Consider the following 24,261-nt stretch of genomic DNA (forward strand, 5'->3'; position numbering starts at 1 on the left):
TCTCTCTTCCACTCACTCGACACCCACAATATTAACAGTCGGGACACTGTGGTATTTCAAAAAATCCCATAAATCTTTATTTATTTTACTTTTGTTCAGTCACACCAACATTTGAATTGTCAAAAACTTAACATCAGTTCAAAATAATTTGTACATGAGTCACAATCAGTCATAAATAAATCGTCTCTACGTATCTGTGTTACATTTTTGACATAACATTCAAGTCAATCTGAGCCAATCTGAATCCCCTCCTGTCCATCTCACAATCAGTGTATGGGCCCAAAAAAAACTGAAGTGATCCAGATCTTCATCAGCCAATGACAATCTGAATCAAACAGGTGCATTCAAGTAATTTCCCTTCAGCCAGGTATGTTAGTAGTACAGATTTTTTTGGTAAATGATTTGCAGTGTTTGTTTTAACACGCTTGGTGTAACAGATGGGTGGAGTTAACTGCAATAAGAAGAGCGTCAAGTAGAATAACTTAAGAAACTAAACTGATTTTCAAGTGCATCAAATCAGACAGCATGTACAGATGCGCTGGGGAAAAAGACAAAAATTCAAACTTTTTGGATGCTATTTGAGTCAGGTTGTGTCTCAACACAGACAGAGAGAAAGCAAAGAGTGCATATTACAATTTAGAGGCAATCCCAGGACAGTTCAGTTACTATTTTTTTTGTGTGATCTGTGTAAAAAATGCCCTCAAATAACAGATCGACACACTCAGGTCCTAACTGACTAGAATGATGAGAGAGAAATGTATGAGACACAACACAAAAGATGAGAAAATGGACATAAAAGACAAGAGCTGCTGCAGAAAAAGAAAGATTACATTACACTGAAAAAAATAATATATTATATATGAGATTGAAGAGTGATTTGTTCTTTAAAAGACTTCTGCTACATTCCCCAATCATCCTCCTTTCTGACTGAAAAATATCAACATTTATAAATCCAAGTTTTCCATTTCTTCTCTTATGAAGAGTTTCTCAAACAGCAAAACTTTAACTTGGACGAATTGGGTGCAACTTAAAGTTTTTAACGACTTCTTTATCACCTAAACAGAGCAACATGAGGCTGGAAAAGTACACAGATGAGTGGGTTTATGGTGAGATCAGCTCAGCTCACTGTTTGCTTATTGTTGGCTCTGTAGAGATGTTGTGCTTTGAGCAAAGACAGTAAACACATACGCCCTACGGTCAATACAGGTCACACAACTTCATAAATAAATAAGGAACAGGAGATAGGTCTGTTAAATTCAAAATGACTAACTACTGTCTACTGTGTAGAAAATGTGCTAACAGGTTTTGGAAATCTATTTGACCTTTTTAAACCAGATGACTACATTACTGACATTTAAATTAATATATTTCTACCAGACCGGTAATCATGCTTAAAACTGACACACTTACAGACACACATGGTACAGACAGTCATACAAAGTACAGAAACACACACACACACACACACACTCCAAAAAGCAAGTGTACACACACACACACTCACTGAATCTGAGAAATAATTCCCCCAAAACTGTTATTTTAGTCCTAAAAACACACGTTTTTAGATGCAAGATCTGTTTCTAAACCCCTAACATGTACAGGAATGAAAAAAATAATTTCTATCCATATTTGAAGATACAGAGTTTTTTTCTTTTTTAACTTCACGATGTGGCTAGAGCGCGAAAACCATCTGATATTTCCTAAAAAGTTGCTCACTTGCTGGTTTGATCATGTTACAAAACACACGTGTGTGTTTGTGTGTATGTGGCCTCCATTTTAGGCTTTGACAAACTTACACATGGTTACACACACAGTCACACACACAGATTGTAACTGACACATCTGTATGGGCGTTTACTGGATGGCGTCCTCTCAGCAGGAGAAAGAGATAGAGAAAGAGAGAGAGAGAAAGAGAGAGAGACTACTGGATTGACAGGATGTTAACCCCACCAGTATACTCTGATCGTCCCTCAGGTTAGTCCATACATCCACCTGTCTCTCGTGTTTGTTTGTCGTTTCTATGTCCCGCCGTTGTACGAATAGTCTGCCTTGTTGTGCATCACCAGTTTATTGTCCACAAAGTAGAAGCTGTCGGACTGCGTCTCGTACGGGTGCAGGATCATTTCTCTGACTGTGAGCAGACACAAAAAATCACAGCTGTTAGAGGAATGGTTGCTAATGAAGGGTCTGAGGAGAGTCCCATGGTGATTAATACAGTGACAATGGGGGTAAGTTAAAAAACAGAAACACCTCTCTGTGTGACGCAGTACAGCTGAGCAGCTTCCTAAATGATCACACAGTTGAATCAACACCTCTCTAAAACAATTTCAACAAAAACTAAAAGCCTTCATGATTATTTGATTATACTGATTATTTGCAGGGTCTGAAAAAGAGGTAATCCATTGTACTTGTGGGGTCTGACAGCTTTGTAGGGACAAAAATGCAGGAGCCACAGGTTTTAAAAAACTGTTGGAGACTTGGTTTTAGGGGTAGAATTAGAAAGGGTAAAAGTTGGGGCTAGGCATTCAGTTGTGATGGTTAAGGTTAGGAATGGGCCTGGGAATGCATTATGTTAATAATGGGTCCCCACAAAGATAGGTGTACATGGGTGTGTGTGTAGGTGTTGGTTAGTTTTTGTCATAGGCTACTACTGGGGACAAATTTCAGACTCAAGACTAGTTAATTGGAGACAACTTGGGGACAAAGGTTGTGTCCCCAAATGTGGAAAAAGCAGAGTTTTGGGTCAGTGGTTAAGGTTAGGGTAAGTCTCCAGAAAATGTTGCCAAATGTGATGTTCCCAAAAGTGACTGAAATTAACATGTGTGTGTGTGTTTGTGCATAGGCTTACTGATGTCTTCGGACAGAGGTGGGAATTCATAGATGTGTTCACAGGTGTTCTTGCTACTGGGCATGCAGAAGCCAAACTCAAAGTCAAAACTCTTGAGCAACTTCTCTCTAAAATAATGTCTCTCGATCATCCTGAAGTTTTCTATGGGCATGTCTCCGACTGTGAACTCAACGCTGCAGGAATGAAGACAGACAGACAAAGAAATTATTACAGGAAAACAAGGAGCTAGACAGGGGACAATTATTCCTCTCTGTCCTCCTAAGTGGGGACACACATTCTCACTTACGTGGCTCCAACTTGCCGCAGCCGGAGGAAAGCCGGGGTAAACTGGTAACGGACAAACCGGCCAGCATTTGGATCGATATCCCTCTTTTCCCCTGCTTTATCTAAAGAGAGAATGGAACAAAACAGAATGAAATGAAATCAAATGTTAAATCAGATGTTTAAAAAAACCCAAAACATTTTGTAGACTTGACATGAAAAAATAATAATGGATCTCAAGAAGAATGATCAGATTAAGCAGATTAATGATTAATGTTTAGTGGATGTGTGCAGCCTACATGTACTGTCATGGTAAAAAAAAAAGAGGTTAAATGAAACAAAGTCATAGAATAGTTTAGTGACTCACCTGTGGATGGAGGTTTGGTGATTTCAAACAGCACTGTGCCGGTCTCCATGTCTCTGATCTTGAACCTGGTGAAGTCGATGTTGTAAACGTTCTCATCTGGGCTACAGAGATAATCTGATGGAGAGAGAGAGTGAAAGTGAGAGATTGAGTGTTACAGATATGACTCAAAGTACTTGAAGCAAGTAGTAGTTGAATGAACACGAATTCACATTTTACTTTTTACACCAAGTACTGTACATTCATTTCCTGATAAGTACATCATATAACTGGGAGGCAGAAGGGCTGGGTATCAAAACAAAATATAGCAAATATAAATTGCTGCAAAGAAAGAAAGTTAATTCTCTTAACAAGCACCAGCTGCAGGAAACTGCAGTTTAATCTCAAGAGCTGCTTTGTATTCAGTGCTCACCATGAACAGACAACACAATAACTATAACATAAATACTGTGTATTGTGCCGATAGTTTCAAACCATTATCAACTCGTACTTGTACAGCTCAGTCTCCTTTTGACCATTTTCAGTGAATTTCTGACACAAATCGTTATGAAAAACTGTGGAACCATTTGCTCACAAATACAATACAAACACACACAGGCACCCAGTACGAAAGAGAAGCAAGTTATTTTTGTTCCTCTAATCCTTCCTGCCCTCACCAGGCAGTGTCACTGCTTATTAGCGTTCCCCAGCAGAGCAGACACTTCCTGCTTCCTGCCTGATCCGATGAAACCACTGGCCGGGAGGTGTAACTGCAACGTCTCTCCATCATCTCCACTGAGGCCCGCTCGCCACAAATCTCAAGTGAATTAAAAATGAATTTGAAATATCATTGTTTAAAGGATTTGAGAGTGGATCACTGCACAGCCACGAGAGAAAGAGACAGAGTCACACTGTGAGTTTAAAAGATCATTAAATGTGTGTGGTTACATGTCATGTCAAAGTATTAACTCAGTGTCCTCTTCCCTCTTGTTTGATGTTAACAGCGCTGCAGTTGTCTCTGCATATTCTGCTTTTTCTCCTGATGGACACACACACACACGCACCCACACACACACACACACACAGTCTGCTCAGAAACAACAGTAAAACAGTGGACACATGGACGTCTGTCAGTACTCAGAGGGACCATTTAATTGCTAATGATGACTGGCCAATCAACTCACCGGCTGTTCTTTTTAACATTCAGACAGCAGCAGCCTCCAGCTAAAAAAACATGACAGGATGACATTTCCAGATGTTTCCATCAGCTGCCAGTAGAGAGGGGAATTGGTAAGATACCAATGCCATTATCGGCTCTGCTTATCAGTTTGATTCTTTATCAATTCCTGAAACTATTTCATAATTTCTTTGCTCATCATTTTCCTTCCCTGTGCAGAGCCAGATATTTCTCTTAGGAGTTGGAGGAGACCAAAAACAGGGCTAATAGAGAGTCAGTATTGGACCTAGATTCACCAGGCGGCCACGACTCTAAATGAATGAAAAGTTGCACCATAACTGCTGGACATAACAAGTTCAACAAAAGGTGTTTCCACTGCCTTCAAGTGACCAAAAAAAAAAAAAAAAAAAAAAATCTCTAGCAGCCAAAATGTCTCAGAAAATTATTCATTATCAGAAAATGTTAATAGCAGTTCACCAGTTTTCCAAAATGTGAAATATAAATGAGATCATATGTAAGTTAGACCCATTTAAGATGAAGATGTTTCTGGTCACTCAGCCTCCATCTGCTCTGGCTCTACTATTTTTTACTTCTTGGGTGGTGTTTATCTCTGCATTAACTACATTACTCCCCTGGAGGGTTACTCACAATTCTCCCTGCATGTTTTTTTTTTTTTTTCATGTTTATGTATTCACGCTGGAGCATCCCCAAAGAAGAATCATGCCCTGAAGTCACAGTGTGTTGTCAACTCCATTTAATGTATGAGGCAAGTGTTTCTGACAGTGCTGATCTGATTTGCTGTGACTCTGTGATGCCTTTGCTCCTCTGTCAGTCTGAGTGCTGAGGTCAGCTCTTCTAAAAACATCGGTTCTGCATAAGGCACTACATTTACTGCTGTGCAACACCTAAAGATTCAAACATTCACACACGTGAAACAAAAAGACAAACACCCTCAGCAGCCGCCTAATTCTAATTAATACCAGACAATATCTGTGTCTGCACTATGGGACCATTAATAACAGTTGTGCATGGATGTGTGTGTGTGCAGAGGGTGCATAATACACTGTACCACAGCTGGTGTTGTCCTTGTCCTTTTGCTAACCTAGTACTAACCGTTACTTTTGAGCCTCCTAATGAAGTCCCATGAGGACAATGAGTTTGAATAAGAGACAATGAGTTTGTTATGTGCGCATGTGTGCTGCTTGTGGGTCTCTGTGGTGTTTGCATGCTCTCATTTCGCCTTACAAAACCCAAGGTGTGTGTAGTAAATGACATGCAGTCTGTAACCCCAGGTCTCACACACACACACACACAAAGAGGCATCAGAGGATAACTTGCTGCTGGAAGCCACTGAAGCTGCCAACAGACTCCAGTTTGTCACTGTCAGCTCTCCTTCTGGGCTGTGATAGTAAACACCTCCAGACAGGACATGTCCCAAGCATTCTGTATGTGTGTGTTTGTCTGGGACTGATGCGCTGGTCTGGTCACCGCAGTCAAAGCTTAATTATGCAACACATTAAGTTGACTATTAACAGTCAAGAGCTGAACTCAGCAGTAAAACACTGCTGGAAACAGGAAGCTTGTCTGCAAACCACTTCTTCAAACTTCAACATCAGCAGGTTTTAAAATCCTGCAACGACTTCAGACTTAATGTCCTCATCGCTGGACAAATGTATCGACCTTCTGATCCTGTATTTTACACCCACCACTTACGAGGGGTGATTGATAAGTTCATGGCCTACGGTAGAAGGAGATGAGCTTTTGTTTCATGCCCATGCAGTTCAACTCTGTGAGTGACGCTGCAGAAAAAATTTGACGTTGATAACTTTTCTGGTATTTCTGTTTCAGGTAGTTGAAAACTGCAAGTCAGCGCTGTCTGAAAAAATGAACACTGGCCTTTTGTGCAGTCATCCACCCAATGTGGACCCGGCACCCGCCCTATTCACTACTACCTCTTCCCCAAGATAAAGAAGCTCAGTGGTTATCACTCTGACAGTGGTGATGATATCATTACTGCTGTGGGCCACTTCCTCAGACGGTGCTGACTTGCACTAGCTTCAAACTTTCTGCATAATCACTCAAAGAGTTGGAGCGAGAGCTGTTTAACTCTCCTTCTACCTTGGACCTTCTCTGCACACATGGCTCTTTCTTTAGTTTATTTTTGACTAAATATTAAATAGATGTAAAAAAAATTTTTTACTGTATCTTATTCTTAAGGCCTTCATATGGTAAAATGAGTAAATTTAGCATCTGTCATAGTCAAAGTTTTTAATGAGCTGCAGCTGTAAGACTTGCAACAACTAAATACTCCTCTACCACTGTTTCACTGAGGTGTGAACCGTCACAGGAGCCAAACACAACAGATTTTTTTAAGCGTTTTTCATTTTTGGCTGTACAAGTTATAGATTTTCATGAAATCTGACCCTCTCACAACACTACGGTCAGCATTTGTTGCAGCAATGCTATTTACATTCTGTCATTACCTCTCAACATAGTAATTTTTATTGTTAATGGCAAAGTCTGCCATCCCGGCCTGAGATCAAATCTCCTACCTACGCACGAAGGATAAAGCAGACATGTTATCCATCAGAATTTTAACTGCCTCACTGTTACTGTTGCACTCTACAGCGGAATCAGAGCTATTAAGTTTCTGCTGATGCAAACTGAACATTTCCTTCTGCTGTTGCTTCACATTAAAACCATTCAAATGGCAATGCAATGGGTGTATTTTTTAGCAGTTATAGGAAATGTATCTGGAAGGAGGAAGAAGACCAAATACTGACCGACTTCTTTATTCAAACAAAATGCTTGTTTGGCTGTAAACAGATACACCAGTTGTTTTTGAGTATAACTTTAAAGATCCCCTAGAGACATGTTGTAAGGCTTATAAAAATGCTCTGCTTTGAATAATTATTTGTGTCTGATATGGTTTACCAAAACAAAAAAATTAACTTAGAATTAATTAACTTAGAATTACATTTACTCCTTCTCCCTTGCTGAGAAATACTGAATATATGAATATGCTGCACATTAAATTTCTTCTACTTCACTTAAGTATCAGTGGACTTAAACACAACACAGGACATACTAAAGCTGGGTGATTGCACCAATATACTGGTCTAAGTCTGAACGGTGATTGTTAGGTTTATGTTCTGCCTCCTTCAGAATTCAACTCTGTAAAGCACAATTGAAAGTGTGCGCTAACAGAAGCTTGCAGTTGGAGTCGGACCATGTTGTGCACGTTCTTGTTGCACTGATTTCCATCTTTCATGAAACAAGGCAGCGACTAAATGACAATTAAACCGTCTTTAGTGGTTGCTGTCAGATTGGGGCTGAGAAGTAAAGTCATTTCATAAATCATATTTGAGAACCAGACCAAAAACTGTACGTGAGGTTGTGCAGTACACTTTGGGACCATTTGACAGAGCAGGTAAAAAGACCTCAAACCTGCTGCAGGGTGGACAGCTGCACGGAGACAGACACACACATAATGTATATGACATATCAGAAGATATGTTGACATTTTTTCAGTTCTTTCAGTTGATTACCTTCCTGTCTACTCACTGCAGATGTGGCAGAAATCAACAGTTTACAGCCAGACTAGGTCAGGTCCACGGTTCAACACATCCTGCATCACATGACCTAGATTCAGCCAAAATAAACACTTCTCGTTTTAGCAGTTCACCCAAATAACACCAGGACAGGACAGATCGAAGGAACCTTCCAGTATGAGGGGGTTTAAGATCACTAGCACATGAAACCATATTAAAGGCTTATAAACACAACATGCATGCTGGCGAAAATTACAGCTGACACTGATAATGAGATCTAGTTCAGTCTGCTGCACTTGCGCTGGGTCCATCCTCTCTGGAAGTTTCCACAGTTACAACAGTTCAATTAATCTGTTTGAATTAAACCTGATTGTGTACAACAGTACAAGTTTTAGTAATACTGTAGGTTCATTAACTGCTGTGAAATGTGAATGCAATCTCCTGCTAGTTTAAAATGATTTGCTCAATATTTTCAGTTTTACATTTAAACAGTAACAACATAGTAAATAATTAATGTATTTAAAACTGGAATAAGAAAATGTATAATACAATCATTTAGGTGAAAACCCATTTTAAAAATATTACAGAGCACAAACAGCTTGTAGTCCAACAGCTTTAACATCTTTAACTTCTCTAATATTTTAATATATATTTTGTGAACATTAGGTTTCCCTCGGGATGAATTTTAATCCCCTGACTTTTCTAGTGCTATCATCAGATCAAAATTTCAATTTGGTTTATGAGGATCAACCTGAGCTGTGTTTAATGTTTTAGCACATTTCACCAAACTGTAATTAGCAAATGTTAGCATCCTAATATGGAAAATTAAGATGGTGAACCTGGTAAACGTGACACATGTAAAAACATCAGCATCTTTGCATTGTCACTGACAGCGTGTTAGCATGGTGACGTTAGCAATAAGCTGAAAGTATCTCCTGCCTCCGTACAGCCTGACAGAGCTGTTAATGTAGAGTCGTTTTTACTAAAGTCGCTGCATGTTTCAGCAAGGCTGTGCTCGAAAATCATATTCTGATATCCCTGCAAAATGTTACGGTCATCTTTTACAAATTACTTCCATCAGCATGTCCTCATCACCTGGATTTCCTTAGTCTAGAAATGGAGTAGCCTCGAATAGCAGTTAAGGGGCATCAGGGGACATTCTTCAGGTTGAAATGAGTAATTCATGATGAGTCTGAGTAATTAAGAGCGTTTAGTGAATGCCCATACTCACAAGCCTTATGGGAAACAGTAGGAGATTTAGGATAAGAACAGGAATATGTTCTTGCATGAAGCCCATTGTGTGTTTCAGTGCAGGGATTAACACCCACGACTCTCAGGTTGGTTTCAGCTGTAGGTTATTTTTGCCAGCGTGGGACAGCACGAACAACTCCATTTATCCCACATGTGCAATCAGCTTCCCTTCAAGTTCAGTGAGTGCTTCTCTACCATTTACAATACAGCCAGCTTCTTTACTGCTGGACCTCTGCTGCTTCTCTGGCACGGAGCCCTCTCTTGGTGTGGAAAACACATTTTGTCTCCTGCCCTATTGCTCACCTCACAGCGGCGATCAGGGCTGTAAGAGTATCACAAGTGGACAAACATTTCCTCTCATTGCACCAATGAGGGTACTCAAACTAATGCGCACACACACACACACACACACACACACACACACACACACACACACAGTAACATGTAATTCTCACTGAAATGTGCCAAACAGGATGCTTTCATTTATATATTATAAACATATGTTGTGAAAAGTCAGAAGGAAAAAGCAGAAGAAAATATGAATTTAAACACTATTCCAGATGTTTTAAAAATGCGACAATTAGAGCCACTGATATATAACTGAACTGGTGTTTTTTGGCAGATGTTGATGATGATATACAGTATCTGTACTGGCATACATTTTTGCTGGATGCACCGTTAAGTGCTAAACATAAATGCTTTGTTTTATTTCTGTATATTTCACCTCTCTAACTTTATTTTCCTATGTTTATATTCAAGTTTGATATATTCATGTTGTATTTGGGTTCACTGAAGTTTTTATTTACAAAAATCTGTCTTGCTCAGTATATACAGTATCTTTATGTTATGTGTCATGTTGTGTAAAATATCAATACCATGTGATATGGTATTATCAGATATAATTTTCTTCAAATATCAACAGTGGTTGAAAGCTCTACACAACATGAAAAACACAGCCACTGGCTGCTGACACTTGCAGGATATTACAGTAAAACAGACACATGAACATGGCCCCACTTTGGGCTGTTTTTGTAAAGGGGGATCTACCATTTAGGTGGGAGAAGGAGGAGGAAGGTATTTTTGTCCAACTCAGCTCACATGGACTAATCTGGTTTAGTTTCTTGTTTAAGAGCAAATCCAACTAATCACTGTAGAGAGGGGGCAGAGGGTTAAAGCAGTGAGGGGGGAGGGAGATGAGGAGGAAGAGATGCAGAGGTGCAGTGAGGACAGTGTAGAGGAAAGCAAGACAGAACTGGGGTGGCTGAAGTGCATGTGATTCTTGAATGACACTTCCTACACTGTGACTGCTTAACATCTGGTTTAAACATGAAATATGCCAAATCACAGGAAGAAGATGCAGTAAAATGTCATGTCATCATTACTTAACAACTTGATTAGTTTGTGAATGGGTGGCTCAGAGTGCCTCAAGTTTCTCATGTATTTCCAAAACATCCTGAAGATGAAAAAAGGCTGTGTTCATCAGTTCTAATATTCTTTTGGATTAACATGTCAATGACATGTCAGTCAGTCAGTTCACCACAAATGTCTCAATACTGGGTGGTATGATGATGACTCATGATCTACAGTGCCCTGTGAAGAATCACTGCTGAAGTCAGAGCAGTACGACTGGTGCTGCATTCACTTCCTGATGTACTAAAGTTCATGTGAACGGCATTTTGATCGCTTAGCTTAAAGAAAAAATGAACCTCAGCTCCTCACAAGATCACTCAAATTATAATAATGATTTGTTTTGCCATAAACTCATGCTGCTATCACATCCCCTTTACCATCCCTTAGTTAAACGTCTCAGGGGTCATTAGGTATAGATGATGCATGGTGCCATGGTGCAGTTACAGCTCAGTGTAAATCTGACATTTCCTCCTCTAAGCTCTGCGTGTGAACTATGATGTAGTTTGGTCGCATGCAGGTGCAGAGTGATGACCCAGCTTGCCTCTGCCTTACTGACCTGAATTTGATGACCACAGCGTCATGGCAACAGTGCTCTGGTAAAAAAAAAAAAAAAAAAAAAGGGGGGGGGGGGGGATGCTTTTAAAATAAAGGACAGCGAAGAGAAGGCAGGACGAGGAGAGGAGGGAAGGAAGAGAGCCTGAGATCTCCAGATGAGGATGCAGAGTACAGCAAAGAGAAATCAGACGTAATTTCTTTCGGCCGAACAGGATGCCTTTGTTCACTGTCAGCGTGAATTGAGTTTCAGCTTGAAGTTATGATGAGATAGTAGATAAGAAAGGTTAAAAAATGCCACATTAAGACTCAAAACATTTTGTTTTTTGTCTTTGAATTAAAGATAAGATGATATCTGGGTTGGGACTTCCTTGGGACTGACTTACATGACCCATCTGTGTCATCTTATAGCCTGATGATCTCGACAAGCAAATAAAGTTGGCCTGGTTTCATCATCTGCCACCATATTTAGCTTCACTGTGTGAGGCATTTAACACTGCTAGAGGAGTACAAACCAACACAACTGCAGGCTTAAGTGAGTTATTTGGGCTCTAACAGACCTTGTGGGTTGTAGAACAGCATTTATTCTCAGAGATAGTCGCTCGGTTATTTTGCTTTCACACCAAAGTCCTCGCAGGTCAGGTCACAGGCCAGTTCACACACTCATGGTTGTGTGAGTGCGTCTGTTACCCTGCTGACACAAAAATAAGCCTCAGACATGTCATTTAAAGCTGTGAAACAGCACTGGTGATGACCATAAGTGTGACACTCTCAGACAAACTGGATTAGCTCAACACTGACCAAAGCTCTCATCATGAGCTAATCTATTTCAGGTAGAGTCTCAACAGAAGCAACACAATGTTAAAACACGTGTTAAAACATATACTGTGGCTACAGAATATACATGTCTCTGATTGGCTGGGAGGTGGACATTGAAAACATGTAGGTAATGTTAGCAGGTTCTCATTTATAGCTGTGGCTAGCCATTGTTTTCGCTGGTTAAAACAACCTTCGTCATTATATTGGAGACAGTTAATTAATGTTAACTCTGTAACAGCTACACTGAAGCTTCTGCTTGTTGGTTAACGTGCTATCCCCGAGCTGCTGCCAAAGACTGTTTATAATGAAAAGACACATCACTCTGTAGCATCACTCTACAACTGCGTGAAGTGTGTTTTTGTCACTCATTCACCTCATAGTTGTAAATCAGAACCTCCAACATTTGGATCAAGCTGTTTGAGAAAAATCTGCTGTAAAAGTCAGTTCTGTTACAGTTGTTATTTCAGTGTGTCAAAGCCACTTGACCAGTCAACAATCAACATTTCAATTCTTCTGCGGCTCATTTCATTTTCAGGTTGTAGCAACGGGTTGTCGACATTAATTGGGCTTCTTTCATCCATCTATCCATTAGCTATACCACTTATCCTTTCAGGGTCGTGAGTGTGCTGGAACCATTTACCTCATTACGTGACTGTAATTAATGTTAATGTTGATTAATTTAGTGGCCACCTCTACAAACTGTAGTATTTCTTGTCTCTCACTCAACAACAGGGGATCACAGATCTAAACTGAACCTTTGAGGATTAGTTATTTATACGGTTAGTTACTAAAAAACGACGAAAGCTACACTTTATATTTGATAACTCTAACTACAATTAATCAATAATCCAAATTGTTGCATATCAAGATTTCATTCATTTTGTCTTAAATACATATCCTAATTATTATTACTATTAAATAAAGAAAGGCTGGATTTCCTTTTTCCTTCTACTTTATTCATTCCTTTACATTGTAGAAGCTGGAACCAGCAAATGTTAGGCATTTCTGCTTGATAAACAATTTAAGCGATTAATCAATTTTTCAAACTGCTGTTGATTAATTTCCTGTTGACTGTTTAGGTCTGAGGGTTGTAACACAGCGGATTAAGATTCAGTTAAGAGCACAACTTTGGATCAAATCACTCAAAAGCATAAGCAGAGATCCTGTTCTGTCTGTGCAAATCTTAATCAGTCTCAGCAGCTTGCTTTGATTACCAGATGGATGGGCTTGATGCTGGTTAAGAGTCACTTTTCTGAGAATTTATCTGACGCAAAGTTAAGTTTTCTCCCCTGTGATACTGAGGCAGCTAAGCAGGTTCAGAGTGACCACTGAGTAAAAAAACAAACAAACAAAAAAAAAACCCAGACCTTTGACTCAGGACTATTGTCAAGTCAGCGTGAGACGTGCTGAGTACTGTCAATTGTGTATCATGCCACTTAGAGAGGGAATCAATTTCAGCTACTTGAGAATGTGCAGCAGCAGCAGCAACAGAAAAACACAGAGACAGACGAGTCACAAAACAACACGAGGGCTTCAGGGAGCTCAGGTTGTTGTTTGACTGCCAGCAAGTGTGGGTGTGCACATACATATGTTCAACTATGTCTACATAACCCTTCAAGTGACAGCTACTCTGTTGAACAGGGGAGAGGACTAGGAGAGGAAAGACAGGAAGGGAAGTCAAGGAGGAAGCGTGTGGGAGATGGCTGTAACCAAGGGGAGATGCTTCACGTTGCCGTAGTGATTCAAGCGTGTATCTATGTTGCTGTGGTGATTCACACATGCCTCCTCTTGCCTCCAGCGATGACGCTGCGAGATAGGAAAGTGAGAGTTTCCAAGACCATAATAAGGTCCAGCGTGGGAGATGGAATCATTACGATGATCATGTACGTGTCCCTGTGCAGCTGGACAACAATCCCCGAATATAGACTCACTCATAAAGATGACAACAGACTTAATGCATAAAAACACAAAGAGAGATGCTCAAACGGGTACTTTGTGTTCACTATCAAGTCAAAATACAGCTGCAGTTAGTCCCCTTCCTCTTATCACTGACTGGTTAAAGCACCATATAAGAAACTACCAGACTTCACACCACAGTGATGGTTAAATAAAGAGGGAGGACAAGCTGAGCCAAAGGATGTTCCCAGAGCTCTTCCTCTCCTCTGTAAGCCTCTGATTATGTTGGACTGGACAAGCACAATCTCATCCGTTATCACAACGTAAACTTCCTGTTTTATCTTGACCTACATGAAAAAAGTAGAAAAAAATAGAAAATAAAAAAAGAATAAAAGTTAAAGAAATTTTAAAATACATGGTTTGAGTGAAGTTATCTTTGCTGTGGAAGTGAAAACACAAGCACTCCTTGTTTTGCTTATGGCATCTCACAGCCACATGTGTAAATGTGCTTTGTAAGGCTGCTCTCAAAAGGTGCTGGACCATCAGTACAAGTAGAAATAAACACCTTTTAAAATAGCTGGGAGAAAATCCGACATAGTGTTTGCATGTTATCACACTCAGCATGTATCTAGTGTAACCTTGTTGTGTAAGTAAAGTATTCTGGCCTTTAAATAGTCAAATGCCCTGCTGGCCACCTGTTAGCTAACTGCTGGTTTAAGGCCTGACTTGGTGATAGATGGAGGTGTGCACATAAGAACCTGCTGGCTGCTGTCTCTCCCTGTGTTTCTCTATAAGAGGCTTGTTTGAGATTTATAGGTGTGACATAATTTTTTTTTTTTTTAAACAGCATTAAGTAATACGCTATGTAATCAGCAGCTTTTTCACTGCAACATTATGAATAAGCAAAGGGAAATGAGCTAATTAAAGCTTTTTTCAACATTGAGTTTGAGTGTCACAAGTGGCAGAAAAAGGCCCTCTGCCCTGAGTAAACATATCAAATTGGTTTGTTTATCACTGAGCAAGCAGCTCTACTTTTGTTTAGTGACTGTAAACACAGTGTCTAAACATTACTTTGTGAGACACATAAAAGTTGGAGTGAGGTGTACTGGAAATTACTACGTTGTTGTATGAACACAAGCAAAGCAGTACTTACAAAGACCTAGATTTTGAATCCTGCATCTCTAATCAGCGGATCCTCTCTGACATAAAGTGTAATACAGCACAGTGATGGAATGTGACTCGGGTGCTGTACTTTTGAGGTACTGGTACTTGAATGCTTCCATGTGTTGCTGATGTTACTGCTTGATGTCGTTGTTCTACTCCACTACATTACAAAGGGAGCTGCTGTACATCATTTCATTCATATGGCAGCTGCAGTAACTTCACTGCCACAAGTGATTACAGGGCACTCTCATTACATTCTGTTGGGCGATGGTACTGGAAGCAACATAACAGCTCATGTACAGAAAACACACACAAAATTCATCGCACTAAAGCGTTACACATTTCTTGCCGGAGATACTACCTGCTCAACCCAAGTTACATAGTGAAAGAACAGGTGTTCAGGACCCAGGGCGGGAATAAAAGAGATGCCATCCTCCCCATTATAAGTGAGTGTACCATCAAAATGGCTGAAGCTGTTATTTTAAGGTAAAGTAGTTGCATAATGCTACTTTAAGTAAAAGCTCCTTGTACTTTTTCCATCACTGATATAATATCACTTTCACTCAGAATGAACAGAGAATGAACCCACAAAATTCAGCTAGAAAACTTCCACTAAGTTGTGAAAGGACATTTATGCATCTGTGGGAAAAAAATGTGGAAAGTATATAAATAAATAAAAGTAAATTTCAAATACAGATGATGATCCTGATGCCGGCCTGCTGTCTTTGAAGAGGAATGGGAAGAAAGATGAAACCATCCGCACTGAACTAGACATGAACTCATGCAAAGGAAAACACATCGGCTGCTTTGAAGCGTGACCCCTCACTCACCTCAGCACCTCACTTTGCTCCTTTCTAGTCAAATAAAATCATCCTCAAGGGAGGACATGCTACATGAGGATGATGTGATTTAAAAGGATAAAACGTAACTCATACACGTTTAGCATTTTACTGTGTATTTGGAGACTCCTTAGCTGCTCCATCACACCTGTCTGTTTCCCCTCTCTCTTTCTTTTCCAGCCTGGCTGCACTTGTTCAAAGTGCACACATGGTCAAACATCACTCACTCACCTCCACGACTGTGCTAAATTTAACCTCCACGCAACACTGGTGTAGGCTGACACCTCACCTCCACAGGTCGCAGGGCTACTAAGGTTCAAACAAGGGAGGTTTAACGCGCATCTGCAGGCACGTTACAGTGATGCATTATCGTTTGTTTCAACAGGGCGTGTATAGATTACATAAATAAGGGGACACGGTAATGACGTGATACGTGACTCATATGGGAGTCTGTGACATTTAAACACCTTTTGTCCTCCTTCCTCTCTTTACGCCCAGCAGTGAACTTACTCTCTGTGATCTTCTGTAAACCCAGAACATCCTCCGGAGTGATGACCGCGCTGCCGAGCAGGTCCTCCTCCGTGGTCACCGGGACCCCGACGTCGGTCGAGTTGCATCCTTTCTTCACTTTCATCGCCGCCGTTTGCTTCGGGCTGCCGTTACTGCCGCTGTCTGCGCTGCCGTCTGTGCCTCCGGCGTCTCTGCCCGGATTATCACCGGCAGGCTTCTTAGCGCTTGATGGGTCCTGGCTGTTGCCCCTGCTGGTACAAGAATAGCTCATTCTCCGCTCCTCCTCCTCCTCCCCTCCTCTCTCTTCCTAACCCAGGGCTTCCAAGATACAAAACAGTTGCCTCCCTCCCTCTCCCTCCCTCGCTGAAAGATGCACAGTTGCTGTCTGTTATCCGGTGCTTAATTCAAATCCGCTTCGTCTTTCTGAGCCTGCAGTCTGTCTGTCTCCGCAGACGGACCTGCATGCAAACGTCCCCGTCTCCTCTTGTTGGCTGAGCGCAATATGCGGAGAGAGCGCGCTTTATTATTATTTTTTTTTTTTCTGCTGCCCGCTTTTTCTGCGCAGCTGCTCTCGCTGAGACGTCTGTTTCGCTTGTGTCAAGTGAAGCTAGAAGTCTGTGGGAGAATAATCTGCTCGGTTTGAAATTAAAAAAAAAAAAAAAAAGAGAGAGGCGGCAGATGGCCGTTGCTGCTGAGGAGGGGAGGAGGGGGAGGCGGGGAGGACGTCTCAGCGGCAGCGCTCCGCTCACAGAGAGCGGCTGGTGCTTCCGCGCACAATGCGCCTCTGACGAATGCGCGCGACAATTACGATCACAGAGCAGCCGAGTAATAAATAATACCCATAACATTTGCAGTGAGTGTGGTTTTTTATTGAAAATGCTAACCACAGTGAAAACCTCAGTTAAATATTAGCTTTAGGTCTTCGTATGAACCTTTAAGGACAGTAGCTTACATGGTAAAATCATTATTGGTCTGTTACAAGTAAAGTTTAGAGGTACATGCACTTTATCTGAATATTTCCATTTTGCACCACTTTACTCTGTAACTGCACCATTTTAGAGGGAAATACTGCACTTTTCAATTTTGATACATATAGATATTTTACATCAACAAACTTATAGAATACAACACATTGTTCACTGTAAAAATCATTCATGTGGTTCAACTGCTGCCTTAAAAAGTTATTCTTTGCATTAACCCAAAAAATTAAGTTATACAAGCAATTTAACTAATGATCATTTGTTGATTAAACTTGATACAACTATCTGTGTTACATTAGCCAATCCAAAACTTTAGCTTTATCTTGTCAAACAAACATACAGTTCCACATTGTTTCAACTCAATGTTTCAAGTTAACATAACTTCAACTACCAACTGCTGTTTCAAGTTAAATTTACTCACGTTTTTAAGACAGAAACTAATGTTTAATGTTTAACTGCCAAAGGGGTTAAAGAGTACCCTGTGCCGCAGCCTCTGTGTGAAGTGACTGGTAACATTCATTGTTGCGAAGCCAATAAAACTACTAAAAGGACAGAAACCACCATAAAAGATGTAACATACCTGCTTACATCTGAATGTAGCTATGACAATGATCCAGTAACACTGAGGGGGGCCATTCTGTATAATTTCATTTGTTCAGTATATTTTCCTAGTACTCCTACTACTGTACTTGTACTGATGTACATCTGTGAATGTGGGACTTTTATTTGTAATGGAATATTTTTAGTGTGTGATTGCTAATTTTATTTAAGCAAATGATCTGAATAGTTGCCCGTGTTACAATAAAAATCTGTTATAAATAGCTGCATTTCTTCCCACCTTTACATTTACAGCTGCTGGAAGCAGTCACTGCAAACACACATCATCAGATCACTGTAACCCAGTTGGAGGAGAGAGCAGAATGGAAACAACTCTGTGAGGTTTTAATCCTATTTCTGTCTCTCTCTCTCTTTCTCTGCTGATGCATGTAAAGTCCCTGCATGAGTCACTGGAGATCTCAGTCACACATGACTATCCATCAGAGCTCTGTGGTGTGTCAAACCAACTGTAACTGCAGCAAGCAGCAGTCACAGCAACAAAGCCCCAGTTAAGACAAAGGCCTGCCTTAATGTTCAGAGTATATGAAGATTTGAGGTCCACGAACAGAGTCAAGAAGCTGTTCTAGAAATTCATTTTCAGCTAAATCAATAAACATGGTCGTGCACTGATTGAACATTTGAAATCAGAGTCAATGTGTGTGTGGACTCCCTAAATTAATTATCTCAGTAGACCTGGAAACTCATGGTTTATGTGGCTATGACGCACCCTGGAGGCAGGCTGCATTTACTGCAAGCTAGATTCTAATACTGACTTTGGTTTGTCCTTTTCTGAGCAGCCGAGGAAGAGATAAGTATGATTTTATGTCATGATACTGTAGCTATTCTCATGGGTGAGTAAGCAATTTCAGGAAGATGATAAATGCCTGTGATAGTTGTTTTCGTTCATATACTGAGTCATTACATGTTTTTTGGCCTAGAACTGGCACTGAACTATTACTTCCAAACTTAGATATTCAGCTCTCAAGTTTACAAAATCCCTTTAAAATGTAAGAATAGCTTTTTCCCAGGCAGATATTGAGACATATTTGTAAGTTTTAGCTTAATTCTTTTTAATGAGTATTAGATAGGCTGTTAACTGTGTGTCTGTGAGAGACACTGTATGTGCTGTGGGGTGGTGGACTGCAGGTGGTTTTAGTTTCTGTTAAACGTGTATAGAAGGAGCTGAGGTTTTGTTATGTGGGATGTGTGCGATGTCTGTATGTGCGCACTGAGAGTTGGCTATATGGTCACTGTGCTCTCTTCACATTGGCCTGCTGAGTTTGCTCATCCCTTTGTCTGAGCTGCTGCTGCTATCATCAGCAGAAACACACACGCACGTATGCACATACCTAGACACACACACACACACACACACACACACACGGACATATATGCCTGTCTGACCTAAACAAATCCACTCTGATCAGGAATGTGCTCACAAAAATATTTTTATTGTGATACGATTTGTGATATGTCCACATGTATCTGTCTCTGTCTCTTGGCTGTAGACACAATTAGGGACACACAAACACACACATACGCACACACACAGACAGAGAGTCTGGGCAATGTGCTGACCTCAGTAAGCCATTCCTAAATGTTTATTGTTCAGTGCAGCTAGAGGAGAGAGGAGGGTGTATGCTCTGTTATGTGCCTACCAGCTACTCTCTGTTTTGTTCACTCTTCACTCGCTCACTATAACGACATAATGGAGTCCAGTACAGATCAATCAAAAAGTATAAAAAATAAGGAGCGGGCTTGACTTTGGCTCCCTCTTCTTTCATACAATCACCACAGCATATACCCTGTGTTACAATGGTCCATCCACACTGTTACCTGAAAGCAGAGCTGCCAATTACAGCTCATCAGCCGATGCCAAAGCGCTGCCGGTCCTGCCAATGAGGCCTTTCAATCGATACCACTGCCCCCTGCTAACCTTCACTGTTGATTTATTCACTTATACAGGTATTCCAAAAATAGCAACAGGTGCTTTCATTCACAAATTATATTTAAAGCGCCACCAAGTAAAAACGACCTCCGCTGGTGTTCACAGACGGGGTGAATCAGTTTGGACAGGCTGGTATCTCTGTTCACCCACCAAGCTGCTGCCAAGTCTACCCAGCTCAACTTGTTTGCCAACAAACTTGTCCCCGTGTGCCGTCCATGGATTGCCCTCCTTTTTTTTTTAAAGATCAATAACAGCAATAACAGCCTAATTAGATTTCCATCACAGCCGACATCTTCCTATTTCAAATCCATTCTTAGTTTGTTGAAATTAATGAAATGCGTTTTCAAACTAGTCAACACAGAGAGGAGACAAACAACAAACAAAATGATGATGTCTGATACACAGGCTGCACGCATTATAATGAGCAGGGACACTGGACAATCAGAGGTGGGGGTATTATACAAACAATACACAATAAAACTAAATAAAACCTCTCTCCTGCCACTAACAATAACAATAAAACAAAAGGAGGAAAACAATATATAACTTCAATTATATTTATTATAGACTATTATTTTACATAACTACCATTTCCCACATTCATGTCAATGAGTGTCAAGTCTGTGATTTAATGAGTACATGAAATAAACTAATAATTCAAAGAAGATATGACTTTGACCAACTGACCACTGATTGATTAGTGTAATGTATAAGCCTTTATTTGGAGTTTTTAAAGTTTTTGACTTTAAATTGTTTACTCATGTGATAAATCACAGTGGGATTCTAGTGTAAGTGATAACAAAAAAAAAAAAAAAAACTTTTCACAGTCCTATAGGGGACTGAATCCTGGAGTCAGTTCATGCAGCTTTACTTTCAAAATAAATCAAACCAGCATCATAAAGTGTTTTACCACTGAACTACAATTTAACTTAAACCTGTTTTGCAAAAGATTTATATTGGTGGGGAAAGTGAGCCCATTTTTTCCCCCTGCCAACATATAGATTTACCACAGAGACACAGGTAACGCAGTATGGCCGTTTGGCCTCTTTGTGTTTGCATGAATCACTGTGTGTCTGTGTGTTAACCCCTCTGTGGCTCACACAACGAAACAATGGAGTCCAAAGCAAAGTGCTGACATGAGTCCAGGCGTGCCTGCCCCTCGGGCCCCTGACACCCATGGGTGTATATATACCCCCATACACACAGTCTCTGCAGACCGTTCAGTGGAACCCTGCGACACACAGCTCACCAGTTTGGGTAGGTCAAACTAGTTAACAATACAGTACAGTTTCCCAATATATGGACATGATGTAGCATGGGGCCTCTACTTCTATATGTCATCTAATAACAGGGAGTCTTAATTGATTGAAGTTAGGGAGTCATTTTAAAGAGAGAAGGTTAAAATGAATCAAGACAAGGGGATAGAAGGCTTGAGGTTACAGGCTTATACTGTTGTATTGTGTTTGAGTTAATTGCACAACAGTACAAGCCTTAGAGAAAGCTAAAATGACATTCAGAGCAGTGAACAGAATAAAAAATAGGCAGTTATTTAGAAACTTGAGGGTAAGATGGTGTTTTGTTCAACTAATACAGTTTTTTTCCACCCCACCCTGACTGTTTGTGTGTTTCCCCACAGGTACTGCTGAAAAATATCACAAAATGGCTCTGACAAACCCCATGCCCATGGGCCCTTGGAAGGTAAGCTTATGACACACATGCACTACCAACACTACATTACCCATGAGCACAGGTAGCTGCACAAAGTTTCAGTGCAGGATTAGACATAGTAAGCTTCAATTGTTACGTCGCTGGACCTACTTACTCATGAAGGTCTAATCTTCTGTTTCGTTGTTTTGTGTTTTACAGATCACTGTGTACGATCAGGAGTACTTCCAGGGCAGGCGTATGGAGTTCACCGCCAGCTGCCAGAACATCATGGAGTGTGGGATGGAGAACATTCGCTCCCTGAAGGTTGAGTGTGGCGCGTACGTATCTAGACAGCTTTTCCTTCATTTATAGAAACGCCAGAGCTAGAGCAGCTGTTCTTCACATTTTGAGCAGCTTATAGTGTGTGCTTATTTCCTTGGTTTCCACCTTCTGCTTGCAGCTGGGTGGGCTACGAGCACTCCAGCTTCTGTGGCCAGCAGTTTGTCCTGGAGAAGGGAGACTACCCTCGCTTTGAGGCCTACAGTGGCAGTAACTCCTACCGCATTGAGAGGATGATCTCCTTCAGGCCCATCTGCTGCGCTGTACGTCTAATAAACAACATAATAGAAGCCCTCGGCTCACTTTAGGCTGAGCTTTATCTCAAGTTGTGTTAAACCTCCTTTCTCCTTCTTTGTACAGCACCACAAGGAGTCTCGCATGACCATCTTTGAGATGGAGAACATGATGGGTCGTCAGTTCGAGCTGTGTGATGACTACCCCTCCCTGCAGGCCATGGGCTGGATGAACAACGAGGTTGGATCCATGCTCGTTCAGTCTGGAGCGTAAGTCCACTGACTCATTTTACACATCTAAAGTTAGACCTTAGCAACAGCAAACTACAAACACACACTGACTGTAAATATTACACAAGTTTTTCTGTGAGGTTTAATCAACATGTTCTTGTTTATTTCTTCAGCTTCGTGTGCTACCAGTACCCTGGATACCGTGGCCACCAGTACATCATGGAGTGTGACTGTCGTGGAGGAGAGTACAAGTGTTACCGTGAGTTTGGCTCCCACTCCCAGACTCCCCAGATTCAGTCCATCAGGAGGATCCAGCACTGAGGGGGGACCTTTCCTTTACACTTCCTCATCTCCTTCCCCTCCTCCTCCTTCTCTTGTCCCTCCTCTTGCACTTCCATCCCTCCTTCTGTTCCTCCTCCCACCCCCCAACCTCCATCTCCCCGGCTCCGCTGGTCCGACTTGTCAAAGCGGGATCCCGAGCTGGTCTTCAGGTGCTTGCTGACGTCAGCTGTCCACAGCACTTTTTGTTTTTTAAAGAAACATCACAAAAGAAATGAGAGATGTAAGAAAGACAGAAAATAGGAATGACAGAATTGAGAGAGAAAGTTTTATCAGTGTGAAAGAGAGGCCTCATCTGCCGAGGTTGGCTGCAGAGCGATGAAAAACACCTCAGAATTTTTGCTCTTTTTCATCTCTACCATTGATGGCACCATCATCATCATCATCATCATCATCATCGTCATTGTCTTCTACATCAACACAACAACCAGTGATACCTGTGTTATCCATGACTGCCTATGTTCAAGACGATGAATAAAGAGAATGAGCAAAGAGAGATTCACAATACTGACATGTACCTCAATCACAAGTGTGTCTTGTCTTTCTCTGGTGAACAGCAAACAATTTAAAACAATAAACATGACAAACATGAACTTATTAGCTGAATCCCATGGACAAAAAGTCAAGATAAGGCTCTTGAATTAAACTGTTCAAACCCCACTGACCTTTCATAGGGGTTGTCCAAATCCATGTAATTTAATTTTAATTAGCAGAGGTCTCAAAGTTTCCAAAAACACCAAAATATATCAGGCTGAATTTCGGAGAAGATTGGATATAACAGCAATATTCCTTTTCAATCAAATGATGCAGCTGCAAGAAAAATAGTGCCATAAGATTATAAATAAGTCAATAATATAAGTCGACATAGACAGAATCTACAAGACACTGCTAAGCAGTGTGGAATTAGATGATTTTAAAAACCCCAAAGGAAAATTAAAGGGGGAAACCCGACATGATGGGGTTAATTACTTAATTTGGGTAGGTTTGATATGTGTTACACTGTATGTGTACTGAGTACTATACCACGTAAACTGACATTTTAAGTTGAAACTAAAACTTGTGCGGGCAATGTGGGAAGTGCTTTTGAGTCTCAGTCTGCCTCACAGTCCAACCTACTGATGGTAAAGATCCAGAAAAAGCAGTATTTCCATTTGTTACACCAACATATAAGATGAAATGCCTCTTAATTTTCTTGCTATTTTCCAAAACTAATTTACTCTACTACAACTCAGAGGGGAGATACTGTACTTTTTACTGCACTACATTTATCTGACAACTTCAAGTAAGATTTTAATGTGCAAAACATATGAAGACCTTCTAAAATAG

The 24,261-nt window shown here is 40.7% G+C and overlaps 2 protein-coding genes across 3 annotated transcripts; one reads left to right on the forward strand and one right to left on the reverse strand.

Annotated features, from left to right (window-relative positions):
- Nucleotides 1-52: 52 nt before the first annotated feature.
- unc119b (unc-119 homolog b (C. elegans)) lies at nucleotides 53-17,390 on the reverse strand. The gene is made up of 5 exons (XM_018691816.2): nucleotides 16,622-17,390; nucleotides 3,477-3,590; nucleotides 3,135-3,234; nucleotides 2,849-3,021; nucleotides 53-2,131 (listed from the first exon to the last, which is right to left on the reverse strand). Exons 1-5 carry the CDS (start codon nucleotides 16,890-16,892, stop codon nucleotides 2,019-2,021), a joined length of 771 nt encoding a protein of 256 aa, XP_018547332.1. The 5' UTR covers nucleotides 16,893-17,390; the 3' UTR covers nucleotides 53-2,018.
- LOC108893636 (beta-crystallin A1) lies at nucleotides 15,980-22,959 on the forward strand. 2 transcript variants are annotated; one of them, XM_051078474.1, is made up of 5 exons: nucleotides 15,980-16,084; nucleotides 22,013-22,131; nucleotides 22,254-22,395; nucleotides 22,493-22,635; nucleotides 22,770-22,959. In XM_051078474.1, exons 1-5 carry the CDS (start codon nucleotides 16,046-16,048, stop codon nucleotides 22,915-22,917), a joined length of 591 nt encoding a protein of 196 aa, XP_050934431.1. In that variant the 5' UTR covers nucleotides 15,980-16,045; the 3' UTR covers nucleotides 22,918-22,959. The 2 variants fall into 2 exon arrangements, with proteins under 2 accessions (XP_050934431.1, XP_018547334.2); XM_018691818.2 differs by lacking the exon at nucleotides 15,980-16,084 and adding an exon at nucleotides 21,806-21,844.
- Nucleotides 22,960-24,261: the final 1,302 nt, after the last annotated feature.

This window comes from Lates calcarifer, linkage group LG20, assembly GCF_001640805.2.
Source record: "Lates calcarifer isolate ASB-BC8 linkage group LG20, TLL_Latcal_v3, whole genome shotgun sequence".
In the NCBI taxonomy this organism is placed as follows: Eukaryota; Metazoa; Chordata; class Actinopteri; family Centropomidae; genus Lates; species Lates calcarifer.

Excerpts from the sequence above, each read along its gene's own strand:
- LOC108893636 (XM_051078474.1), top strand. The coding sequence starts at position 16,046 with ATGAACTCATGCAAAGGAAAACACATCGGCTGCTTTGAA. Across the intron at positions 22,132-22,253 it reads CTGAAGGTTGAGTGTGGCGC|CTGGGTGGGCTACGAGCACT; the intron begins GTACGTATCTAG and ends TTCTGCTTGCAG. Across the intron at positions 22,396-22,492 it reads TCAGGCCCATCTGCTGCGCT|CACCACAAGGAGTCTCGCAT; the intron begins GTACGTCTAATA and ends TTCTTTGTACAG.
- unc119b (XM_018691816.2), bottom strand. The coding sequence starts at position 16,892 with ATGAGCTATTCTTGTACCAGCAGGGGCAACAGCCAGGACCCATCAAGC. Across the intron at positions 3,591-16,621 it reads TTTACAGAAGATCACAGAGA|ATTATCTCTGTAGCCCAGAT; the intron begins GTAAGTTCACTG and ends TCTCTCCATCAG. Across the intron at positions 3,235-3,476 it reads CACCAAACCTCCATCCACAG|ATAAAGCAGGGGAAAAGAGG; the intron begins GTGAGTCACTAA and ends TTCTCTCTTTAG.